The sequence below is a fragment of the Falco cherrug genome, chromosome 11 (assembly GCF_023634085.1).
Source record: "Falco cherrug isolate bFalChe1 chromosome 11, bFalChe1.pri, whole genome shotgun sequence".
Taxonomy (NCBI): Eukaryota; Metazoa; Chordata; class Aves; order Falconiformes; family Falconidae; genus Falco; species Falco cherrug.
Window position 1 is genome coordinate 7030905 of NC_073707.1, and position 25835 is coordinate 7056739.

Here is a 25835-nt window from a genome sequence, read left to right on the forward strand (position 1 = left end):
CCATCTAACACGTAGTAAGTACTGCCTCTTAGAATTTGATATAGACACCCTTTCAGAAGTGGCAGGAACACGGCTGAGTTCCATAACACTCAAATTGAGAGGTTTAGTGAGCTCACAGTCCTGATCTGTAAATGATTCGGATGAGTTTCTCCATCTTAGTTCACAAAGTTCCTCAGAAAGGTCATGGCAGATAGACAAGAAGTGTCACAGACTTGAGATTTCTAACAAATCCAACACATGTACATTCAACCACCTCAACTTGCAAGCAAGATACCTTCAAATTGGTAAGGTGACCAAAAACTGTCAGAGATAGGACTCAGCAAAGATCACCATGTTCGTGTGCATTATTCCTTGGCGCTCCCAAGTCCCATGCCGCACTTACCTCTTCAAATTTGCCCCTTACAGAAATGAACCTATTCAATACACATGAAGCAGGATGATATGGAAACCAAGGATATCCTTAAAATGCCATAACCTAATGCTGAATAATAGTAGACTTTTTTTGTTTACTATAAAAAGTAATTTTATTGAGATTTCCCTGATCAGGAAGCTAATCTCCGTAAGAAAACACCACCATGTGCTATCCTAGTCTACCAGATCCTCAGTGAATCATGAGCCCTGGAAAAACTGAGGGCAACTCCCTTATTTGAAAACACCATCTCCAATAAGTTTGAGCTTGACTGACTTCAGATCCAAGAGGACATGAGATTCATCCAAGGAGAAAGAGCACTAAAGATCACCATCTTCTACAAGAGGTAACAAAGAAACCTCAGAAATCTGTAGTCCAAAAGTGGATACCACTTTATTTCTGAATGTCACGCACACCACTCCCATTTCCTATTGCAAAAGGGAGTCCTTCAAATAAGGAAGAAGGAAACAGCTATTACAAAGAGATGAGAACTTCAAAAGAACATATAGCATATTGTCATTCTAGGCCTAACCTGGGAGAAGGCCATGATCCAGAAGAGGGAGATGCCCAGGATTTCCAGTCATCAGCTCCAAGCTCTCAGTAAGGTTATTGACCCCACTACCAGACAGCAGCCCAGCATGAGCAGCTTCAGAAGAAAAACACCTATCTTGCACTTGTACAGAGTACATTCCAGCACCACCAATTTTCTCAGCTTCCCAGAGGTAGCTTTCTGTAGAGCCAAAAGACAAAGCATGAAGATGGTTCACATGACAGAGGTCTGAAGATGTGTTTGAGGTTTGTTGTTTTTTGTGTTTTGTTGGGTAGTGCTTTTCTGGTTTAACATATTCTGCATATTAAATCTTGCAGTCTAGATTCAAACTAAGTTCAAAAGTAATTTAACAGAATAACCTGAATTACACTGATTTTAATGTATATACCTAAAATCTGATAGCTGATATTTATTATACCTACATTTACTGTAATGCAATAAAGTAATTTATGTGGTAAAAAAAACCCCTTCAAGCAGCATAATATAGGCTGCCAACAATAAAATACAGCAAAGAGATCCTAGCTAAGTGCTTGGAAATACTGCTTCCTGAAGTGCTAAACCAGCACTTTCCATCTCTTATTGTTTCTTAAAGAAATAAGAAATAGTTTCATCGGTTCAATCCTGTGACCACTCAGTTTTAAGTTATGAAACTAACTAGTGACTGGAAAAGCAGAAAGATTTATTTTCTTCGTACAAGCTCTAGAAAAGGGGGGGAGGGGGGGGAAATTATCAGAAGTTTATCAGCTCTAACAATCTCTTCGAACATAGAAACCCAGAAGCAATCAGTTCAATTAATTAGCTATAAATAAAATGCAATGCATGCTAGTTTTGTAAGTGTATTAGCACAGTATGAATGTTTGTACATAAAATTCACACAAAAATAATCTAATTTCCATCCAAATGCAGCTCAACAAGAGTTACAAGAGGAAATTATCTGCCAGTTGTCTATGAAGTTAATGTTTTTATTCTGATGCTTGGTGTGCAATTGTTTAAAGACACCAGATAGTCTACTTCAGATAAGCAAGAAGCAATATTAAACATAACAATTTGCAAGTAAAATATGGCCTTTAAGTTTTAATGATTCCTAGCCAATAAAAATGTAATTATGAAATGTCTGAGTCCTGACAAAACTAGCTTTCTAGTCTGTCAATGCAAATTAGTACTGTAGAAGCAAATTAAGGTGCTGAACTTTGTCCTAAAAAGAAATTATTTAAGTCCAATATCTTCGTGAAGTTCATTCTAAGTTTGTGACTCCCCCGACAAAAGCTCCAGAAGTGTCCAGTAGTTAGTGTGCAGTTCTCTGAACTGGTGTGAGCAAGCTTCCCAGCTGAGAAAAACCAGACCACTAAAGCATTCCCAGCAAACCCCCAATACCTGCCCCTCTTCTGCAAAAGACATTGTGAGAAAACAACGTGGATACATAGACTCCTCAGCACTAATTTGGTTTTGCCTACATTTTTAAATACAGTAACATGTAACAAATTCTAGAATTCTTATAGGAAGCCCTGGAGCTTTCCTATGTCACCTTCTAGCAAAGCAACACAGAAGACCTTGAGAAAAGCTACAGTGACTTAATAAGGAAGCAACAATAGGAACTACACATAAGAGGAGGAAATAAACAGCCTGCATGATATTTTCTCACCGTATTTCTTTTGAAAATAGAGTAGGTAGCCATATTTAAGAGTTTCCTAGAGAGAGAATTATATCAAACACAAGATGAACAATCAGAGAAAGTAGTCCTAGACACTTCAAGCCAAAGCTTTTACTTTTAGTATGAAATAGTTACAAGAGATACCGAGACAATTACACACACAGAGGAAGCATCTGAAACAATGCATTGTCAGACCAGAAGATTTATCTACCAGAGGCTGATCAAAATTACAAACAATAGAATGACGCAAAGCATCATTCTGAAAAGGTTTTCAAAAATTCAAAACATAAGTATCTTCTTAAAAGCTGAGCTACTGGTACTCAAGACAAGGACATAGCTCAAATAAAAACTGCCCCAACTCAGGAGAGGTTCTAAGTTTCAGTATCATATAAAAAAATCGGTACCTGGACTGGCTGGACTTGGGTCAGAGGCTAACTGTGGAGCTAAAGTTCTGACAATTATGCTTTCTGTAGCTTTTGCCTCTTCCTTCCCCCTTGCTTTCACTCTCCCATTTTTATGGACAGATGCGAAAGAATCAACAACAGGAATTAATGACAAATTTTGCATGTTAAAATATGTCCGTCATTATTTTGACAGAATTAATTTCCAGGATGGACACTACTACAGCTTGAGTATCTGTTAATTACCCAACAAGTGAGTTGTTTTCTACCCCTTTAGCAGGGAATATGTTTGTACTAACATGATTACTAGTCCAAACCAAGTGAGTAAAATGTTAAAAACTCCTGCCAACTCAAGCAAACCACAGAAATCATAAATCAGCTTATTTTCAAGGTTAATCATCAGGTTGGGAAAAAGTTTCAAGACTTCTAATCCCATTCAAAAAGTAACAGTTGATGCAAAGAAAAAGGTGATTTTACAGGAAAGAACAAGATAGCACAATGAGACACTGTTACTCAACTTGTTTGAGTTTTAACAGTTAGAAGCTGTTACACAATTAACATACAGTGCAAACTAAACAAACTCAACATTTAAACAAGGAAACCCTAAATCCGTGGTTGCTCCCAATCTTCATTCTGTACTCTCAGGTGCTGCATAAAATCAAAGTGCTGTAGAAAAATAGCACATGGCTACAATTACAGCAACACAGAACAGTAGAATATAACATAGGTAATGCTAAAAGTAATCTTTACATCCAGCTTCTCCATATCACAATGCCACAGAAACCACTTTATCTCCTATCTGAAGTATCATCTTCGGAAAGGCAACTTACCTTGTCGTAAGTTTTCTTGCAAAAGTCTACCACATAGAAAGGTAAGCTGTTTCAATGATCCACACCCATAGTTAGAAATATTTATACCTTACTCCTACTCTGAATCTATCCCAGTTTCCAGTACTTATCTTGCTATGTCTGTGTGTGACAAGACTAAAGAAACCTCTCATATCAAATCCTGGACTTCCATATTAGAGTTTATGTCAGTCAATCCACATGCTAGCCTTCTATTATCAAGCTCCATATGTTAAGCTGACCCCAAATCTTTGGCTGCAGTTTTAACTCAAGGTCTTTTCAAATCTCTAGGTTGACTGACAAAACAGGAGATGCTGCTTTTCCCACCTCTTTCTCAAGCATGTTTTATTGCCTTACCCTTTGCACTGAGTCTGGAAATTGTGCTACAAGTTGCACGAGATCACTAATCAATAGAAAAATTGCTTACTTAATGTTAAGAATGACATAGCTCAAATTTAAAACACTTGAAGTCAGTGGAGGATGTGGGTTTAAGCTAGCTTTTATTACGTAAACTTTTTAAACTAAAAAAACCAAAGCCATACAAACCATAGCTAGAGCTCTGTATTATCAGCATTTCAACTTCAGCATCAATCTCTGCTATTTAAATAAACCAGGTCATAATAGCAAAGAATTATCTGAAGAGAGGTGCGGGGAAAACAGCTGCAATTCAGCAGAACTCTCGGAAACTGAGACATCTCCTGCTCTGTGACACCAGATCAGCAAAGCACTTTTTTCACAACTATCCTGGAACAGACAAACCACATGAAAAGAAGTCGTCTTCACTGTTGCTTCAGATGAATGACCCAAACCATCAAATAAAAGTAACTGGGGGGTTTGGGGTTTTGTTTGTTTGTTTGTTTTAATTTCTCTATCTCTCACCAGGCATATTTCCTCTCCCAGGATGAAGCACTGCCTGCAGCATTTCACAGTGCGTCCCACAACTGAAGCAAAAATTAAACGAAATTTCATTAAGCGAAGAGGCATCCTGTAACACTACATTTTGCTAGCACTACTTTTCATTCACTGTCTCTTGATTTAAAGTTCTTTTTGTCCATTCTCCCATTTTAAGCCCACCAGTCATTACTGAAAGAATGCTGTCTGCAAGTCATTCACATAGAAAACTCTTTAGTTTCATTCAGTACAGGCAAATACCCTAAAATGGCTTTCTAGCACCTGCTTAGCTGTTCTCAGATGTGAGCTCATAATATTATATGACACTGTGTCAGCTTAGGCCAGCAATTGCTAACACACCACCAAAACCTGTTAATTTGACACAGCTACTACCCATTACATTATTATATAATCTAAAGTCTTTCCAACCTGAAAGTATAGCCTCAGGTTTTTAGCCCCAAGTAGCTATCAGCTAGGATGATGTACTGGCCTCTGTATGCTTTAGTCATGCCTAAATTTCCTTTTTCAAATGGATGTTATAAGTGCTCACTAGGACAGAAAGTCCATAATTTATCTATATCCAAATAAACTCTCATTCTATATTAAGGAGGAGTTACTGGACATTTCAGACAACGCACGTTTGAAGTATGTTTTAGCAAGTAATTTTACTAGCTAGCCTTTCTGCTACTTTACAATTCCCAAAGAAAAAATTAAGAAAAAACTCAACACATTTAAATTATCAGTTCAGCACCAGCAATACAGTATACATAATGAAATCGTTTTAATCATCTGGTAGACAAATAAATAGGTAAACAGAGTTCTGTCCTTTGAATGATTATTAGAAATGTCAACCCTTTACAGGGAGCTAGCCTAAAAGAATGTACTTCTATATCACAAACTGAAAATAAGCTTGTTTTAGAATGTAAGTAAATTCAAATTTTTTTTTAATGCTAATTCCAACCAATTTGGACTGGCACCTTAGAAACAAAAAATTCCAACTCCAAATATTAAGAATCACAACCTCAGCAGCATTGCTGATTTTGTGGCACACATTCCTTCAACCTCAACCTCTATCTAGCTCATTCTTACTAGCACCCCCTACACACCCCCAAAGGGCGTAACAACTATTTCTCCCTCAGCCACCTCCTGTGTTTTGCCCTCCCTTACAGGCAACCACTCTGCTTTTGTCTAACAGATTAATAAAGCCAGTTAAATTCTGAAAGACTTCAGAGTATTCAGCTGTGCTCAGCTTGAAGTCTGCCACTTCTAACTCAGACCTCAAGACTTCTGTGACCTACTCTGTTTTCTCCAGTTCCATCAGCTGGTGGGACAGAAGTTCCTTCTCCTCCCTTATCCTGCTTAGAGCCTGAAATCATCACAGAAACAGTATCGCTACTCTGAGGCTGGCATCAAGAGAGGGATTTTGGAGAAAAGAGGCTTCATGTCCTTCTGAAAGGCAGCAGTGAAACAGATTCATTAATCGGCAGCCCTCTCAGGCTCAGAATGGCAACTGCAAGGCTTGAAATATTAAACAACACTATTAGACTGAAGACTGCTGGCCAAATGTGATAGAAATACCTAATTTCCTAAAGTTTAACCCGCCTCTAAATATTAGACCAGGAGTTCCAATACATAACAATTTACTTGTGAAAAAGTCTTGCGCATTTGTACCTTTTGCTGCATTACAAAGAAAGCACAAGAGAGAGAGAGTATCTTGTTCTATGACAGGAACACACTTTCTTCCTATCGCATCTTCCTCTCTTCCCTCTGTTTCTATGCTATTCTTCCATCTGATTCTACAAAACCTAGTATACTGAAAGCCATTCTTCACAAAGCACTACTTAGTTCTCAAATGATGTTTGAGGCCTTTCAATTTCATCTTCTATCACTCTGGAAAGCTTGTCCAGCTATTAGACTCCTCAGCTTACTTCCTTAAAGGCAGAAATCAACAAATGGAGTAGTGCTTCCAGCACCCTCTCAGCATCACCTAAAGCTGCTCCAATTTCTGTCAGATTCCACAACCTAAAGAACAGGTTTTCCTTTTCCAAGCCACAAACAGTGTATCCTGCAGTTCACAAAGTATCAACAGAAGAGACTCCGAAGCCTCATCCCTCTGCACGTGAATGACCCTGCATAAAACCAAGGCTTCAAAAAATTACATCACTTGTTCTTAGCCAGTTAAGACCTCAAAGTTCCCTACTGCACCTGAAAGAATACGCATTTACTACAGAGTACTGTCTAGGAGGTAGCAAATTGATCAAAAACGTACAGAGGTAAAGGACAACAGAAACAATCCTCCAAGGACTGCTGTTTCCACAGGGCCCTTCTGATGAAAACTGAAGCAAGGCAATATGCAAACAAAATACGGCTCCTACAGAAGGTTTAGGTTCAGAAGTGCCCACTGAGAGACCGAAAATGTGACTGCATACATTTGGGAGGCATAATGTGAAAACAAGTGCTGTTCATTATTTAGTCTTAAAAAAAGGTTTGTTTAACAAGACATGAAGAACAAGAGGCAGAAGTAGCTTCTTCATAATGGTATGAATGGGTATCTGTGTCTCCATTACAATTGAGATGGGAATTTCTTTTCTTCCCACTCCACAGAAGCTGCCTCTTGCATTTCATACAGCCTTCCCTGCAGGCATGTGTGGAACACTGCTCTGATGTTCTCATTCCAGTTGCCATAGCTGAGAAATACAAGACACTATTATACAGCATCTAAACATGTGCCTGGAACTTTTTTTTTTTCCAAATGCAAGAACACACAAATGAAAAAAATTGGATGTAAAAGAAACACACTGAAGCATTCCCAATTCATTTCAAAGCAACCGCCCACAAACAGATACAAGATAGGTTCCATGAAAGCAATGTTTCTACTAGAAATTTAAGTGTTTTTTTCACTGTTTTGTGATTACCTTCTGGTATCTTCTGTTTTAGGAAGACAGAAACCAGCAAGCCATACAAAACACCTTCAGTCAAATGCAAGTACAAGTCCATTGTCCCTCAAAGGAGGTTTAAACACATACCTAACTTTGCATCCAAGAACCTACCACAAAGGTAAGCCCAATTACATCTTGGTTCTACTAAAGCGTCAGTTTCAGAGTCTTCAAAGCACTGAGCATAACCACTAACCACTGCAGCACTGTCAGTCTAAGTCTGCAGGGACCCCAAAAACATAACTGTGAGATTCAAAGTGGTCCACAAGTTCTTACCCATATGCCAACTATTATACTTTCCTTAACAACATCAGTTCTCAAACACCCAATACCATACTGTGTAGAAAGCACATATAACTCAAATTAAATATGCTGCATAGATCTGTACCCATACTCCCACCACAGCAGTAGACATGCTCCCTGAGAAAAAGGCATACTGTAGACATACACTGTGAAACTCAGTGTTCAGTACCAATTGCTATTTCTTTAGGATGTTTCTTTCATTTTCCTGAGAAATAAAATGCTCACACAAGTTTGGAAAATGCTCCTCTAGTAACTCCAGCTGGCCATAAAGGACAGAAACAGCAGTAGCGTAGGAATTCTCAGTGCACCGTAAAGATGATTATTTACAAGCCTTAAAAGATGACACCCTCTGACTGCTGAGGAACAACAGCCTGATGAGAAACAGTTGGGACCCTGAGTAAGCCAGATTTGTCAGAAAGAATGCTCCTTTCAAAACCAGCCCTTGAGATGGAATTACACCGCTCTCCATAAAATGATAGATTGTCTCTTTGAAGACATCAGGCTAAATGTAAGTATGACAAAATGTCTCTCAAAGAAGCCCCTGACCAGCAAATAAATTAGAGGACAAAAATAGGTATCGGTCTTGCATCTGAACAATGTGGTCCTGAGCTTAAAAGCAAGTGAACAGCAAATTATAGTCTGAGGATCACCACCCAGAACGGTTTAAAAAGAAAGATAAAAATACTGCCACTCTGCAAAGGATGATGTTGCAGCACCCATCTTTGGACAAATGAAGCTCTTCTAACAATGCAGAAATTTACTGAGGTACCTGTGTTCTGCTCCTCTGACAATAATGGTAAAACATTTAAGAGAACTTCTGAGAGAACACAGTATTTAATCCCCTACAATATCTGTCTGAGGTAGTCTACGCACTGTCAACACTAAACATATTCGATAGCTGCACACCTGACATTAATGCTGATGTTGCAGAATGCAGTCAAAGCTTATTTGAGAAAATTTGAACTGTAGAACAGTATGTAGAAGATGAAAGGTTTAGAACAGCGCCTAAGTAGACACAAAGCAAACCTATGAAGACCCCTAAAGTATAAGCATGGCCACAATGTACAGTTTATGTTTACAGAAGCAAGCTTCTGTATAAAATGAGCTTTATGAGCATTTTATACATACGAGCAAGCTTCATATAAAGACAGCAAATAGAAAGATAAATACACACTGCCTTACCGATGTGGGTATGAAGATGCAGGCCTTACACGCTTTAAGTAGTTTGCTATCGGGTATAATAAAAGGCTGTGGTTGCCCCTGTAAAAATCTCAACATTTCAAATCCTAAACTGAAATCCATGATTCACTGGCAGGTACACACAATTCTCCCCTTCCTACCAACTATCACCACCCAGGATGAACATGACGGAAATGATGTGAACAAAAGTTCTGCAAGAAACTTGACATTGTGAAATAAGATGAATAGAACCACATACAGCAGCACAGGACAAAAGGGAAACAGCTTCTCAGTCTTCCCCAAGAGGAGGAAGAGGAAAAAGCTCCTAGCCAGGTTAAGACTCCACTGTCTGGACCAAAGAAGCTTCTGAACACTACCTCTCTGACAATTCACGGGAAAGAAAGGACAAGATTTGATCATTTAAAAACTTTCAGAATATACAATTCAAAGCTTTCTCAAGTTAAAAGATGACACCTGGATTGGTATGATTTTCAAGTTCAAGAAGCTTTTAGCTATGGTTTACCTTTATCAAACCTCATTTAGAAGTTGGTTTTCATTAAAATTACAAAGACGCAATTAAAAAAAAGCCCCAAACCCAAGTTATTCATTCAAGCGTCTTTAACAGCATATGAAGAACAGGACTATTGTAACTGAAGACAATCTGCAGAAACAAAGCCTCTTAAGACAGCCTATTTTCTGATCCTTTATATTCATACAGTTCCACCAATCAAAATAAAAATCTAGGTCATCAGTATTTTCAGCCAGGATGCAAGAAAAAAACCAGCACAACTTAGGAACCTAAGATTTTCAGCAAAGTATGCAGGGTATCTGGTAAAGCTTCTGACAGGAACTTCTGATAGAACTTTAATCCTCTTCTACTCCACCCCAAATATCAGTCCATTCCAACTTCAATATCTCTTCAGACACTGTGAAGTCAAAGAAAGAAAGGCAAAGCACTATTCTTCTTCTGCCCAAGAGAATCTTGGACTGACAGAAATTTTTTATATATACACTACATAATTTCCACTTTTATACACATACTTTTCTAAATTGGACTGTTTCACACCCATCCACCAATATTCGGAAAATAACAGATCTCCCACATAGGACTTGCTCAACGCCAGCAAAGATACACCCTCAGAATTAGGATTTTAACCAGAGCATCACAAACATTGTTTACTACCCAAATCTGCCCTTTGAAAGCTATCATGAAATAAATTGGTATTTTCAAGCCTTTAAATGCAAGAAAAGCATCTCAGCATAGAATCCACTGACATCCATGGACAAGAAAAAGAATTTCAGATCTTAGCAGAAACAAAGATACCGCCTAAAACTTCTGTTTCTGGGAAATCAGTTACACTTCAAAAGATACAAATAACACCTCAAAAGATAGGGATTACCCAGGGCTGTGGGTTCTAGCCCTTCGAAAAAAGAGCCGGGAGAGAGCACCACTCAGGGCATCTGCTAAGGAGAAAAGAGGGGCTCAGTCAACCCACTTGGATGTGGGACGAGACACATCTGGGACCATCACACCAGCCCTCACGATCAGAGGACTAAGGCAGCCAAGAGGTGGAAGCAAAATCAGACTCTCCTATAGGGAAGAGTGAAGAACCTGGATGTAGTTACAGTGGTGAAGTTCTTATTCAAATTTTTATACAGAAATTTTTATACAGGTTAAGGGGTTAAAACCAATAATGTTTCCAGGACAGTTTTATGTGTGCTGTGTTCTTCATGTATTTCAAAGGGACACCAATTCTGATACATTGCCCCTGGAACACCTTCCGGAATTATTTTTTTCATCTGTTACTGGAAAACACCTCAGACTGTCCTAAGCAACACAACCAACTTTCTTGGCTTTTTGATCCACTTTGTCCTTCGATGTCTTCCAGTGTTCTGCTAGACAGCCACAGCCAGCAAGTTACTGGTAAGCCTGAAAAGGTCTGGTTTCACCACCAAAAGTCAGTCCTGGGCCAGGCCTTGTTTGCTACATTGCTGTCTGGATATAATGGAAAGCTTATAGCCCAAGGACAGCAAGAAAGCAATCAGATTTTTGCACCAGTTTTACTACCTATTCAGCAGGGCAAGTCTTCTACTCACTCTTTCAGTCATTACCCCCATCACTGGCGTTTTCTTTGAGCTTGCAGTTCCCATCAGAGAGAAAGAAGCCACACATTAAAAAAAAAAAAAAAAAAAGCCAACACCCAGGCACAGCAACAGGGGAAAGAGGCAAGTACGCTGACTTGGCAGTGGAATAAAAAAAAAAAGTCTCAACAGACCTGGAAAAGGAGAAAAAGCGGCCAAAAGGAAGAAATGTAAAAAAAAAAAAAAAAAAAAAAAAAAAAATAGTTTTGCATGTTCACAGAACATTTAACCTCATTCCTGGCAACTGGGAGGCTGCATTATGAACCCTATGCACCACAGAGCGACAGTCTGCTAAAACAATACTATCATGTTTGCACAAAAATTTTCCAACAAGACTTCTTAAAAAAAGATAGGAAGAGCTTCTTGCTCTTGACATACAACTCCAGTGGAACTGAAGTAAACCTAGCCTATGTAAAACCAACAGCTCAAGTGTGTTTCAGATGACTTACATGACACCTTGCAGGACTTTCTGAGGATCAAGGTCAAATAATCTATCGACATAGTGGCGGCTACTAGCTGTTACCTCCTGCAGAGAGAAGAAAAAAAAAATTGTAATAGTTTATATCAATTCCTATAATGGCAGACAAAAAGGAATGGCTAACGCAGCAGCAAGTCTACAAAACCTATTGGACAATATAGCAGCAAAACCACAGAATCATATTTAGATGTGCAGTATGTTACTGCTGGACAACATCCACGCAAACAACCCTGTTCAAGTGTGATTTAAAAAAAATGATGTATTTAATGTAGATAACATGTTATGAGTCAAAGCGAGTTAACAGAGTGATGTTTATGAACAGGGCACACAAAAGGCGTCTACTTCAGTTATTGGCACTGCCTTAAATTCCAGTTTTATTATGTTTAATTACTATATAGAAAAAGCACGAATTCCCGAAAGAAGTAGTTTATAAGAGCAGTTAGTGTTACTGAAGAAGCATACCCAAAAACAAGCTCCCAAAAATAAGGAAGCTTGTATCAAGACATTTTTCTGTAGCTTTACCATAACATACCTACACATTTCAGAGATTGTCCTTCTGTATACATCCCACAAAACTTCAACAGGGACAGCAATACAATATTCTCCATAACATTCCCATAGCTACTTTATAAAACAAAGTGAACTCTTTTCTCTGCAACAGGACCATGCTTGTAAGCTAAACGTTTATACCCTAATGATTTGTTATTCCCTTTGAGAAGATTCAAAGTTGGAGATGGCAAGCGTTCCAAAAAACAAGGGTGGGAAAGGGGAAGGGAATTTTCCCTCCAGGTTCTCACAAACATGTGCCAGGGTGCATTCCCATTATTTCACTTCTTCTTTTTGCCAGCTCAACTTTTTATTAGGCTTTTCCCATTTTTTCCTTATGAGTTTTCCCTGAAAGAAGCTATAAGGGAACTGAAAACTCTTCCTTGCTTTTGTAAATACCTACTCTTGGGCTGAATGTGCTCCCACTTCCCCACCCAGGTGTCAGAAGCGCCAGCAGATTCTTGCTCGTGGTCGCACATAACTCTGAGAGACAATCTAGAGGCAGCAAGACTCCTTTGTCTCCAAGAATACTACTGAATTACGCCAAATAAATTCTACAGATAAACTTCCACCATGTAATGAAAGACAGTATTTTTGAGAACAGCAGAAGACTTTAATCTACCTGGCCTATTTACATGCGTAAGTCTTCTGGACTTCAGAGATCGCGATGCTTTCTGTTTCTAAAACATTCTGACTTTCACCCTATCAGCTGCTAGGTTTGCAGTATGCAGAAGAAGGGCATTCATACCCAGGCAAACAAGTTTTTCAGGTAGTCCCCAAAAATAAAGAATTTATCGACATCATCAGTTTCACAGCTCTCCTACCTAGTAAGGAACCGAAAGGGAAAAAAGGAAAAAGCCCCGGCCCTCGGCTCTCTTAAGCAGTATCCACGCTCTAGCTTTCGCATTGTTACTCCCAGCGCACGACTGATGAGCAGCAGGACTGGGCAACCAGCTCCGGCTGCTCCACTTACTCCCAGCTTTCCCCCAGGAAAGGGAACTAGTAGCAGTTGTCAGACCCCCTTCCGCCGCACCAGCCCTGCCCACAGATGCAACAAACACATCGGCCGCCTCCCTGCAGCACAAGCCAATAAGGCCGTGTCGTGAGATCGCCCAGCGCTACGACGAGAAAACCGGCGTTTGGCTACCGAGCGGCCCCGGCCCCCGCCCCCGCCGCGGGCGGACCCGCTCGGCCGCTGCGGACCCGGCGCGCGGCAGCCCCGAGCCCGCCTGCCGCGGAGCGCGAGGGCCGGCGGGGCCAGCAGCGCTCGCGGCGGGGCAGCGCCACGGCCCGGGCCGTGTCATGAGGTAAAAATACATCCAGAAGAGCCCGCGCCTCCCATAAAAACGGGGACGGGCTCCTCAGAGGAGGGGGGAACGCTGTTCTGAAGAGAAACTCCCGCTGGGAAGAAGTTGTTGCGGCGGGGAGGGGGGCGGGGGGGGGGGGGGCAAAAGGCAGCGAGCGCCCTACCGACGCCCATGTCACCGCCGCGGCCCGCCAGGCCCGCTCCCGGCCCCGGCCCCCCCGCCAACATACAAAAGGGGCCCGGCAGGTGCCGGGAGCCCCCCCCGCCCGGCCCCGCACAGCCCGCGGCCCGGCCCCCGCCACGGCCAAGGTCAGGCCGAGCCCAGCGGCAGGCGGGCGCCCCCCCCGGCGGCCGCGCTAAGGGGCGGCGGCGGCGCAGGGGCCGCGGCACTCACCGAGAGGACGCTCATGCGGAGCGGCGCCTCCAGCACGCACGCCATCTTGGCGGACGCAGCAGCACCAGCTCCGGCGGCGGCGCCCTCACGCTCGCGCGCGCGCCGCTGCTGCCGCCGCCGGCGGGCACGGCCTCATCGCGGAGCGCAGCGCCGCCGGGCGGGGGGGGGCGGGGGCGGCCTCGCACCCAGCGAATCGGCCGACGCCGAAACGCCGCTACCTCCCGCCAGCCCGCCGCCCGCGCGCGTGCGCGCCGCCCGCCCCGCCACAGCGGCCGGGGGGGGTGCCGGGGGGGGGAGGGGGCTCTCCCGCGCATGCGACCGCGCCGGCCGGGTGCTGCGTGCCTCCCCCGCGCGCTCCCTCTGCGGCGGGAAACGGTGCTTCGGCGTGGGGGGGCGGGGCGCCCCAGCCCTGCCGTGTCCCCCGGCTCCCCCGCGCGCCGGGCTGGGCCGGGCCGCCCGAGCCCCGGTTCCGTACGCGACGTGTGACCGCGGCCCCGCCGCACGCGAGCCCCTCGCTGCTGGCGGCCCCGGTCAGCTGCGGCTGCCTCACCCGAGGGGCCGGGGGCAGCGTGCGGCTCGGCGGGACCCTCCGCCGCGACCCCCAGCTGCGTGGGGTCCTGCAGCCTCATAGCGGCTTCACCCGGCCCACAAGGAAGGTGGCGGGGCCGCCGGACGTGGGAGCACAGTGCAACATACCGGGGGAGCTGTCACAAGTTGACGTCAATACCTTTAATTTTTAAAAAATACTCCCCCTATGAAAGAAAGCTAAATCTCTTTTTTTCTCCAAATAGATTAGTAACATGGGTCGAACAAAATACGTATGGTCTGGCCTGGAATGAAACAAGTGAACGCTTTTGTCAAGTACTTTATAGGTGACAGCAAAAACATTTTTACACCAAGTGCAAGTCACATGTACTGAAAAATCTGATAAAGGGTCTGGCAGGGATACATATTTCCGTATGTTTCTCACCAAAATTTAGGAAGTTGGAAGTTTTCAAAAAGACTTTATAAAGCTTCTTCGAGGACTGAAGACTCAGGGTCTTAAAAGCTGATTAAACTTAGTCAGCCTTCCCTCTATTTTACGTACTTTTTGGCATACTTGGTCTTTACTGGAGAAGCTTCCAAGTTCAGCGCTTCAATTGAATTCTACATGCAGCAGTGGATCTGGCTGACAGGGAAAATCTGTAATGGACGAGTGCACAGTACAGGACACTTCAAACTGTGGAGGGTGTGAACCACTGGAAGAAAAGGCACAGTAACTAGATAGATCAGGCATGATTCATACTCCAAAAAATTCTGTTACTAGTATTTACTAGTATTCAGTATTTACTGAATGGATGCTGAACTTTAAAGATAAAAAACAAAACAACAAAATCAGCATTCTATCTTGTCAAAATCTGCTTTCTAGAAAGCTAAACCGCATTTATCAGACAGGGAGGGAGGAGGGACAACATACAACAGAACAATTTGCTTTAAAATCATGAAATCAGACTGAGAAGTCTATTACATGTAACTCAGTATCTTCTACTCCGGGTGATGGAGAACGTGACAGCCAAACACCAGGCTCAGGTTTCTTGGGAGAGTTTTCAAATTCATAACACAATTTATACTTAAAATACTTTATTTCCATTATAGTCTTCAGATCATGAGAAATTAGCACTGCAGACCCAGGACCCTTAAAGACACTCAATTATCTTCAGTAATCTAGTTGACAGTTCACAGCTACTTTAGATAACCTGAGGGTTACACCGAACACTTCCAGCTTTTCATCACAAGGTTCCCTTCGGTGGCTGTTCTGACAGATGAGCAGGCACAGAGAGACAGTAGTATTAACAGGGCCCAACTAATTTCACAAACAAGATAGCATCCTCTGGAAAAAAAAACAGGATGTTAATGGCACCATCCCACCAGTATAAAGCTGTTAAACTGCTGAGAGCATTACTTTTGCCATTTTCTAGCCTGTTGAATACTTACACGCATTTAGTTTTCATAGTGAACTGCTGACAGGAGAGGAACTAAGATGAATCCCAGATTGCGGGAGTGATTTTAAACAGAAGTCTTGACCTTAAAGCATTTCCCTGCAACATAACTCACACTCACAACTCCATTTCACTGACTGCTCCCTGTCCAGTTCCCTCTTCCTGTCTGGATGCTTCATCCTCCGCTGTGCCTGTGCTTTAGAGGATTAAAACCACACAGGAGCTACTTCTGCTCTCAAGGGTGGCACTGTCACGGAGTCCCGCTCCATCTGGACTCCAAGAGCTCAGCACAGAACACCAGTAGAATTTGACAGGAAGACTAATGAGTCTGACATACGCTTGAAAACATTCTCATTTTCATGAATCCAGCTAGTTCTGTTATCCTCACAGCCTTTTAGGCCAAAGGAGTGTAATTTGTTTGCTAATACTTCAGGGCAAACTAGAACAATAAAAAGAGAACTTCCAGCTTCCAAGAGGGTCTCTCTTCTGGCAGCTCCTCTTCGTCCTCAGCTGAAGTTTATGAAGGTACTTTGGAAGACTCCAAATCCAGTTGTAAGAATTCAGCAAGTTACACGCTACTGAAAAGAAGTGACAGGTGAAAACTTAGGCTAATGAGAATGGCAGGCATTATTATCTCCAGAAACTTATAAACATCAACCACCATATATGAAAATACCACAGACTTAATTAGTAAGAATTGAGACAGTGATGATGTCTGCATTTAGAAAGCTTGTTCATCCTAAATACTTGCATTTTAATTTTAAGACATTGTTCTCAAGTTCTAAGAAGTGACACACAATTGAGGTTTTAAGAACAGAGGTGCACTCTTCCATGGTCCCCATAAAACTGTCATGCGTCAAATTAAGAGACGATTGCCTATCAAAACTGTAATTAAAAGCCAATACTGGACAATACACATTGTTTTGTTTATGACCACAAAGCTTTTCTACAGCATGAGCATCACCAGAAACAAAAATGTTCACTCTTCTATTGCTATTTTGTTAGCATGGGATTTCTATTTTCAAATTTAGTTCATAGAGTTATTGCATATGCTACTTAGTATTAAAAGTTCAGTATAAAACAAGACAAAAGCAATAAAATCAAATCATTCAGTCTTACAAGTCAGACAACCTCTCACTTTGACTTGAGTTACAGTCTACAAGTTCTTCTCTTGTTAAACAAGCACGATGAATCTTGTATAGCAGTACATCTGAAGGTACACAGTATACATTAATAACCAAGAACTGAAGCAAAATCCACCGATACATGAGCGTTAAACCCTTTTGACAAAAGTACTTTGTTGGAAAAGTCTGCTTCTGACTTAGATGTTTAATCCAGATAATTCTTCTTCCTTGTGAGAGGTACATACAGCCTCGTCAGCTTAAGAAAGTAACATGAATAAGATCAAGTAACATTAAAAGCACAAGTAGTGCATCACAGTTCTCACCACCTTCCCACAAAAAGGTAGAGAGAGAACTTAGTTATACATTGTACGAAGCATTATTCTGTTTTATCTTCACCCTCTGCAGCATAGATAGCTTGATTCCTTCTCTTAATTTTTTTAACGCCACTGTTCCCATTTTCATTACCACCAATGCGCTTTAATGATCTCTCATTCAAGCTCTTCTCTTCCACCTGCTTACTCACACTGGACTTCTCCAGTTCCTCACTTGTGGAGTCCATAGCGTCATCAGATGATACCACCATGGAATCTGGCATGATCCGGATGTCAGAAAAACTTGCAGAGAAGTCAGGAGGATGATCAGGGGAAGGATCTACAGAACATGTACTCAAGTCTTCGTCACCACCTTCTTCATCCAGCATTATTTCGTCTGGATTAATGGATGAAAGTCCAGAATTATCTGTATTATATTCACTGGGTTCTTCTGCTGACCCAGTACTGTCCATCTCTTCTTCCTCCTCCTCCTCCTCATATTCACCTCGTACTGAGCCCTCTTCTTTAGCTTGCTGGATCCTGTCATTGATGTCAGTGAGGCCAAACTGGGCACAAAACTCAGTGGTCTGCGGATTGATGGTATGAACTGGTTCCACATGTTTTTGGGGTTTGCTGGGATCATAACAAGCAGCTGTCAACGTGAAGTTACAAGGAATTTTGAGGTTATGATTCACCTCTTCTAACACCTCTTTGATAGCTTCTTCCGTCACGCTGTAATCCCACCTAAACAAGCATATAAAGGTTAAACAAGTGCGGCTAGTCAAAAGGTATTCCCTGTTCCCACTGCAAAGAGAAATTTTTGAAGAAGGATAATAAACTAATCTTACAACAGACACCTAATTTCTCAAATTATTTTTTTCAGGAAAGTACTTCAGTCAATACTGAGATTCCCATCTCCCCACCAATTTGTGGGGAGATTTGTGTACTATGTCAACCAACCTGATAAACACTCACCCCCCCATAACCCAGCCTGATTTCCAGTCTCACAGCATAACTAGCAAGATGATTGGTCACTGTGTATTATTTGCCCCTCAAATGGTGGTATCTAAGTTTGCAAACAAAACTAGCTGCCCATGTAGAGCACCAAAGAAGTTGTATGCACTGAAGTATAGCTCTTGCAAACACCCCCTTTGTTTTCCAAGGCATTTAGCAAGTCCTATGGGGCATTATAGGCTGCAGAACTGAGAAACACAACTCTAAGGTAAAGTTTACTTCCAGTTCAGCAAAAATCACACTTCCTACTTTTACATGCGACTTACTTTGCATGGAGGCCGTTCTTTTCAGGCATATTCCATGAGCTCTGAGTCACATTAACAAGGCTGTTGGTGGCCTTGAGGACTGCAATCCACTCAGCGTCATACTCCAGGGAGTCACCTGCATTCGGATCATGTTCTACATCTATTATCTGTTTACAAGAACACAGAAAACAGATGTGGTGAGTTATTTCTCTTGACACCAGAAACTGATTAAAAATTTCAAGTGCTACTTTCATGGCATAGAGCTTTAATTAAGTTTCAAGTACACCAAGTTAGCGGTCTCAATGAAATGAGTCCTCTCAAGTTAGCCCTACATAGAAGTTTATAGTAATAAGAGACTAAGAAAGGATAATCAACAATAGTAAAAAAGGCATTTCTGCATTTTAGCTTACAGCAGATAAAAACCAAAACACCAGCAACTTAAAAAACAGCATTTACTTAGAAGTCAGCATGAATTTAAGACTAAGTGGATACGTATCAAGAATTGATAGCAACAGTTTTTCAGCTGTATAAACATGCATTCTTAACACAGCAATGAAAATAACATGAGATGTTTTCAACTGTTTCAACAACTGACAAATTGCAATCCCAATCACTTTGTCTTCAGTGACACTAACCCACATCAAACCATTTGGATTTACCAAACTGCACCCGTCAGGCTCTGATTTTAAATAATTCATAAAGCAATTCAACCTTTTAAGGTAGTTTTAAAGAGTTTCTTCCTCTCCCCCCTTTAAACCAAAGCTACACACCGGTGGATCATCATGCTGCTGGAGGTAGTACTACTCCAAATCAGTTTTCTACAGGGTTTTAAGCCGGGCAACCCAGTGTAACTTCGCATAGCAAAAGCCCATCCTCATACTCTCTCCCATCTTCAAAGGTAGCTACTAGGGCAAACGGATCCCACCATAATGAACCATCCTCCCCTTAAGGTGACAAATAAAAGCTACTTTAAAGTAAGACTACTAAAACACTTGACAGCATTTGAAGAGCATGCTGCCAGCAGCTCCCTCTCACAGCAAAGCATTTGAGAGTCACCCATTTGAGGGTTTACAGATGGCACCCCAGGCAGCACACATATGCCACAGACACAAACATTGTTTAGATGCTGGCAAATCAGTTTGGCGCTCACACTGAGAGTTCCCACAGCCTAGACCTTCTGCTTGTCCCTTGCCCTTCCTAGCTAAGATATGCACCAAACAAAAAGAAGCAGAGCCGTTCGCCTAGGAAGTCATACCAATTTCTGCTGGAATTCACAATATTGAAAGGAAATTACAGTACTCGACTTAGGCCTCAATCCTGCCCGAATCCATGAACCCAGACCTGAAAACCGAGGCCCTAGCTGACCCAAATTAAAACCCAGAAAGAAGAGCCTCAGGATGGTCTTTCTTCTTAGGTTTGACATTTGACAAAAAAAACACAAGAGGAGATTCAATTCAGGTTATAGTAAAGCTATTCCTCCAATTAAGTCAAGTACTTGTTCTAAGGTGGAAGAAAATGGTAAGAATAAGCAAACACTGCACCTGCACGAGAGGACACAAGGTCTGCTTATTTCAAGACAAGATTATACCAAGAACATTCCACACATGCACCATTCCTAATTTTTTCCAGTTCCTCCATTTCTAAGAGCTATTCTTCAGCTTATACATAAGCACAGCACTGAGCAGTCCAGACAAGTGAAGTACTTGAAAAGTGAAAACCAACTGCACACAGTCATCACCTGCAGAAAGTCTCTGTGCGGCAGGCATTTATCCAGAGCCAGAAACTTTGTTGCTTTCGGTAGCTCTTCTTTGGAGTTTGTCTAGGAAACAAAGGGTGTTAACAGAGTCATTAGCATTTCTATAAAATCTGACTATTCTAAACAAGTTATATAGAGAGACGTAAAAGTGTAACAAACAGAGAAACTTTCTGAAATAGAAAATCAGCACACCATTATAAGAAAGCAATGGAGGGACAAAGAGAAAGACAGACTTCACTGGAAGTCTAACAGGAAGCTGGATGCAGATGACAGGAAGATAAAGCGAGAGCCACTCTTCATCCTTAACCAAGGCAGCTAAGCACACCGGGCCTTGAAGCCAAAAGACAGTAACATAATCGGAAACAGACTTGTTGAGCCTAGAAAGTCTAGAGTTACATTTTTACAGCTAAATAACTCACAAATAGGAATAGCACATCACAGCACTTTCAGGAATAACTCAAACCAAGAGAAGTTTCAATCTACAGGGGATGGTTTTTGGCTTTATCCAGGCCACCAGACAACTTCACCTACCAAGCCTTTCTACAAGCATCCCCTCCCAACCCCAGTCAACAACTATCTTCTTTTCAGTCACTCCTCCATCACCTTGTTTGGAATCTGTCTCCTTCCCTAATAAAGTCAGAAAAGAGGGTGCCTGTCTGTAACCTTAAATTAAGAAGTTTCAAAGTGCAATAATGTCAGCTATTTCACATTGTCTCTGAAGAAGATTAGATAGGTACACCACTGATTTATAGCATCTCATTAACTTACATAAGCTAGCAGGCTTAACACCACTTAATGTTTTGCAGCTTAAGCTGAGTTTTAATAGCTGAGCAAAAACACTAAGAAGTTGCTTTTCTGGACATGATTACCTACACTGAAATTCTAAAATGTGCTTGGGACATATACGTTCTTGATTATTTTTTTCCCCTTTACCTGGTGTTGCATGAAAGCTGCAAATTTAACATGAAGATGTGCTGAGAACCAGTAGGTGGGTTTCAGATGCTGCAGAAGCTCTGAAGCAGCAGGGCTTCCTAATGTGTTGCTTTCCACTTCTTGACGGAAGAAGGATTTCATTTTAAGAAGCTGTTTCTTGTTTCCATAGTGATATATGCTCCTTGGCCAGTCATGTGACATAAATATATCAATGGGACGCTTTAACTGTCAAGCCAAAATGCAGACGGTATAAATAAAACAGAGATGATAAAGAAGTTTCAAAATTACACAGCACAAGAGGGAACATGTGTAACGTTCTACCTCACATCAGTACAGAGTCAGCTGTGACCAACACTCTGACTTTCAAAGCAAGTGAGTACACCAGTGAGCCCCATCTTTCAGGCAACCTTTGAAGTTGCCAAGGGACTCTAGTCTCCATGGGTTATATTACACTTCCTTGGGACAGTCAGCTGTGTTTATGTACACTGCCTTATAAGAGATCACACCGTCACACTAAGTGTCAGGCACTCAGAAGAAGACTCTTAAAAATTACAGCTATAGAGCAAGTGCTCTAGCCACAATTAGAGGCATCTTCTTCCTCATGAAACTTCTAAGAGCTTTGTTTAAAAGGGAAAATGTCTAAGCACGATAATTCTTCCTCAAAGCAAGCACCCCTCAGAAGTCTAATCAATGTCTGAAGCATGTCTTGGTTCAATATTCAACCTATCTCCTTCAGTTGTATCAGAACACACTTCTAGATGAAACCCAAGTCCAACTAGCAAGAAACTTACAGTGAAATGCATCAAACTGTTTACAATGACAGCAAACCCTTGGCCTATGTGCAGCATCCCTGTATCTACTGAACACTTAAGGGTGCAACTGCAACCTGGATAATCATTCACAAGATGCTTATAAATACATGTATTTATACTACAACCTCAGCAAAATGGAGTAGCCCTTGTGACAAAGCAGGGAGTAGGCAACAGCTCAAAAATAAAGCTAATCTGTCCTTTGAGTTTCTCACCCTGGAATCAACAATACTTCACCCACAGGAATTTGGGATCAACTTATTCAGCTGATTCAATTTTGATTACTTAACTTTGTACTAACCAGTTTGCATGTTAGACAAGGTAGCATCCATCTTCCTAAAGCTAACATAAAGCTGGAACTGAGGTGTATAGCTGGAGTACTTTCCATTCTGTGAATTTTATGCAATTAAAAACCCTACTCCTTCCTGTGCCTGATTCAGATCAAACATGCACTGCTACGCAAAGCATAAAATGGCCTGTCCAGATAAATTGGGAGTTGTTGTAAGATCTGCTATCCAATAGCGTATGTATTCAGAATAGCTTTAACATCTTACTTCCAAATTAATCAAAACTATTTACCATTGTTTAAAAAAATGGACTTCTCACTAACCTGCTTGAGTTTGAAGACTTCAATATTCCTCACGTGGTAAGCGCTTCTAATTGTTTGCTGGTTGTATGGAGGACACTCAAAGTGGCCTGAAACATTGAAAAAAAAAAAATAGTGAGTAGTCACCTGAATCAATAGTTCCCTCTTAACACAGCTTCTTGGGGCCATATAGACACCTAGAGCAATCCCAAATAAAAGGCTGCCAATAATCAAAGGAGATACTGTATTTGCTTTGCCTGAGGCTTACACCAACAGGCTCCTAACTTACGTGCAAGGCAAACACTTTGTAAAATCATGTCTACAGCTGTGATCCTTTCTTCCATTCTGTGTCTTATTGTCATAAATATAGAGAATTCCATAATTGTGGTGGAAACAAAAAACAGGAATTTTACTCCAATACTTAAAACTCAGAACCTGTCTGAAATAAGTAACTTTTGGCAGAAAGATTTATGTGTGTAATTCTGGAATGAAGTTTTGAATCTCTCTGGTGTGGTAACGCCCCTCCTTACTTCTCCACACCCCGTACCTCCACAGTTACACTGCAGAGCAATGTGCAATCACATGTATAGAGAGCTGTTCACTGCATAGCCATGAAACATGTGTATCAACTAATGTCATGGCTACACATGTAAACATGCTGGCACAGCTAAAGAATGTAAGGCAGACAGCAGAATGCAAAAGCTGGGCATGAACATAGTAGGAACAAGGGATGTAGTCTCCAACTTTGCCTTGGGACAAGAAATCCGAATGCCCCTACACGCTCTTAAGAATGAAGAGAAAAGTTACTTCTTTAGTAGTTAGCGTTACTGTCAAAAAAGTCTCATCTTCCACATATTTGTATTCAGGCACACAAACTGTATGCTCAATAGCAACAAATTTAATTTAATTAGCATTGATAGGTATTAGACAGAATTCGGTGTTCCAGAAAACTAGTTCTGTGCTTTGCAGCTTGAAAGCCATCTGCAAAGCTTCTCTGAAGCAGTATGTTACTGAAGGTAATATTATTGCACAGTAGTCACAAGTAAGGGGCTGCTATTTCATGTGCTGAGGAGATCAGAAAGACTGAACTGTCTTCTGTTTGCTGACACCAGCTATCATCTGTGACACGACTTCTGTCCGCTGATGGAGGCCCTTTCAAGGAAGAAGAAGGAAGTGCATACACTGACACCGAGCGACACCAAGCCTCAGCTCAGGACAGCGTACATTTGTACAACATCACGTTTATACACTGACTGATTCACACAAGGAAAACCAAAGCCTCGCACTGCAGGCTAAAAGGGCGCTGCCATGGAACAACCAGGGCTGTTCCAACAACATTCCGAAGGCGCACTGCTTCCTGCGGCTTCACCGGCAGGAGCGCCTCACCTACCGCCTCCGGGAACCCCGCGCTGAGCCCAGGGGGCTTCCAGCCGGGAGGGGCGGCAGCCAGACACCCCCGCCGCGCCCCTCTGCCCCGCCGTACCTTTCCGGTAGTCGTGAGACTTGAAGATGCCCGAGATGCCGCCGATCCTCACGCCGCGGAACCGCACCACGCCCGCGTACCCTGGGGGAGAGGGAGCGCGGCTCGTCACGGCGGGGCCGCCCGGGGGGGGAGTGAGGAGGGGGGCGGCGGGGCGGGAAGGGGGGGGGCGCGGAGACCCTACCCAGGTAGTAGATGTTGGGCGCCACCCACCCGCCGTAGGGCAGCTCCTGCAGGTGGTTGGACGCCTCGTGGTTCCCGCCGATGAACACGGTGAGGACCGGGGCCGCCTTCTCGCCGGAGTAGTACCTGCGGAAACACCACAGCGCGGTGGCGGGGCGGGCCGGGCCGGGGGCCGGGCGGGGCGGGGCGGGGCCGGGCCGGGCCGGGCGGCGCTCACCGGTAGAAGGTCTGCATGTGGCGGTACTTGGCAGGCACGGCCATGCAGCGCAGGTCCGCCTCGTTCCGCACCGCCTGGAAGTCGCCGCAGCAAAGCAGCAGGTCGGGCCGCACGTTGTGCCGCCGCTGCAGCAGCTCCAGCGTCTCGTACATCTTATCCAGGGCGCCATGGCAGCACCCCGCCACCGCCACCTTCATCGCCGCCGCTCCGCCAGCCGCGCAGGCGCCGCGCACGCCTTGCGCGTCACCGCCCGCCCGGCGCCTGCGCCGCCGCAACCGGCGGGGCCCGCTGCGGCGCCTCGCCCCGCGGGCGGCGGCCGGGGATCGCCCGGTGCCGGACCGGCGTGGGGGTGCGCTGCGTCCCCCTCCCCAGGGGCCGTGGGGGCGGGCGCCGCTCGCTCGGGGGCGGGAGGGGTGCCACGGCGCCCCCCGGGGCGCGGCGGGGCCGCCTCACGCACGGCGGAGTTGTGGGGGCTGCTGATGCCGCTGCGGGGGGCCGCGAAGGGCGAGGGGAGCCGCTGCTCAGCTCCCCGCTGCGCTGCGGAAACCTGCCAGCCTTGCGGGGAAGGAATAGCAAAAGCGCTGCTTCCTTCTCGTGGCGTGGCACGGCCCGCAAGCACAGCGGCGGGGCAGAGCGGGCAGCTGTGCAGGCCTTCGCCTGGCGCTGCTGCCAACACGGGCCGCCGTGGGGCTTGCGGCGGCCATGCCACCCCTGCAGCGCGTTTGTCCTGCCACTTCAGCATCAGGCCAGCGTATTTTTAGCATGGTCAAGCACTGGCTGCTTGTAACGTACCAACGCACAAGGACAGGAACCATCAGTGACTTCACCGGGACAGTGGCATAATAGGCAGGGTGAGCAATCGGGCACCTCTCACTGCCAGGCTCCCTCTGTTTAACTCATTTTGAAGGGCAGTTAATTGGGTCGTAGCGCGTATTTGTGTGTCACATAATAAAACTGCTCCAGACTTTTTCCACAGTTTGGGGGGGTGGTGGTGGTGGTGGTTAACAGTCTTGGATTGAACAAAATTGCAAGAACGTAGTTAGGCATTAACTTGCTGCTACTTACTCTGTAATCACGGAACCAAGCAGACATTCCTGTTCCGCTGTGGTAGCAGGCATTACATAATGGCCTCTTGATACTAAGAAAATACGAGTGTTTTCTAATATT

The 25835-nt window shown here is 43.5% G+C and overlaps 2 protein-coding genes across 10 annotated transcripts in view; both read right to left on the bottom strand.

Moving 5' to 3' along the window:
- Nucleotides 1-14292, bottom strand: part of ARMC8 (armadillo repeat containing 8) — an 86815-nt gene extending 72523 nt beyond the window's left edge. For 2 of the 9 annotated variants that reach the window (XM_055723325.1, XM_055723323.1), the window contains exons 1-2: nucleotides 14032-14289; nucleotides 11757-11833 (exon numbers count right to left, since the gene is read on the bottom strand). In XM_055723325.1, the coding sequence (XP_055579300.1) occupies nucleotides 11757-11833; nucleotides 14032-14076 (122 nt within the window). In that variant the 5' untranslated portion in view covers nucleotides 14077-14289. Of the gene's footprint in view, nucleotides 1-11756; nucleotides 11834-14031 lie in introns of all 9 variants that reach the window. The other 7 variants (XM_055723322.1, XM_055723326.1, XM_055723324.1 and 4 more) reach the window with 5 other exon arrangements.
- Nucleotides 14293-16719: 2427 nt separating this feature from the next.
- On the bottom strand, nucleotides 16720-24900 carry DBR1 (debranching RNA lariats 1). The gene is made up of 8 exons (XM_055723782.1): nucleotides 24669-24900; nucleotides 24453-24577; nucleotides 24272-24352; nucleotides 22813-22898; nucleotides 21394-21618; nucleotides 20443-20523; nucleotides 18726-18871; nucleotides 16720-18189 (listed from the first exon to the last, which is right to left on the bottom strand). Exons 1-8 carry the CDS (start codon nucleotides 24863-24865, stop codon nucleotides 17511-17513), a joined length of 1620 nt encoding a protein of 539 aa, XP_055579757.1. The 5' UTR covers nucleotides 24866-24900; the 3' UTR covers nucleotides 16720-17510.
- Between the last annotated feature and the right edge of the window lie 935 nt (nucleotides 24901-25835).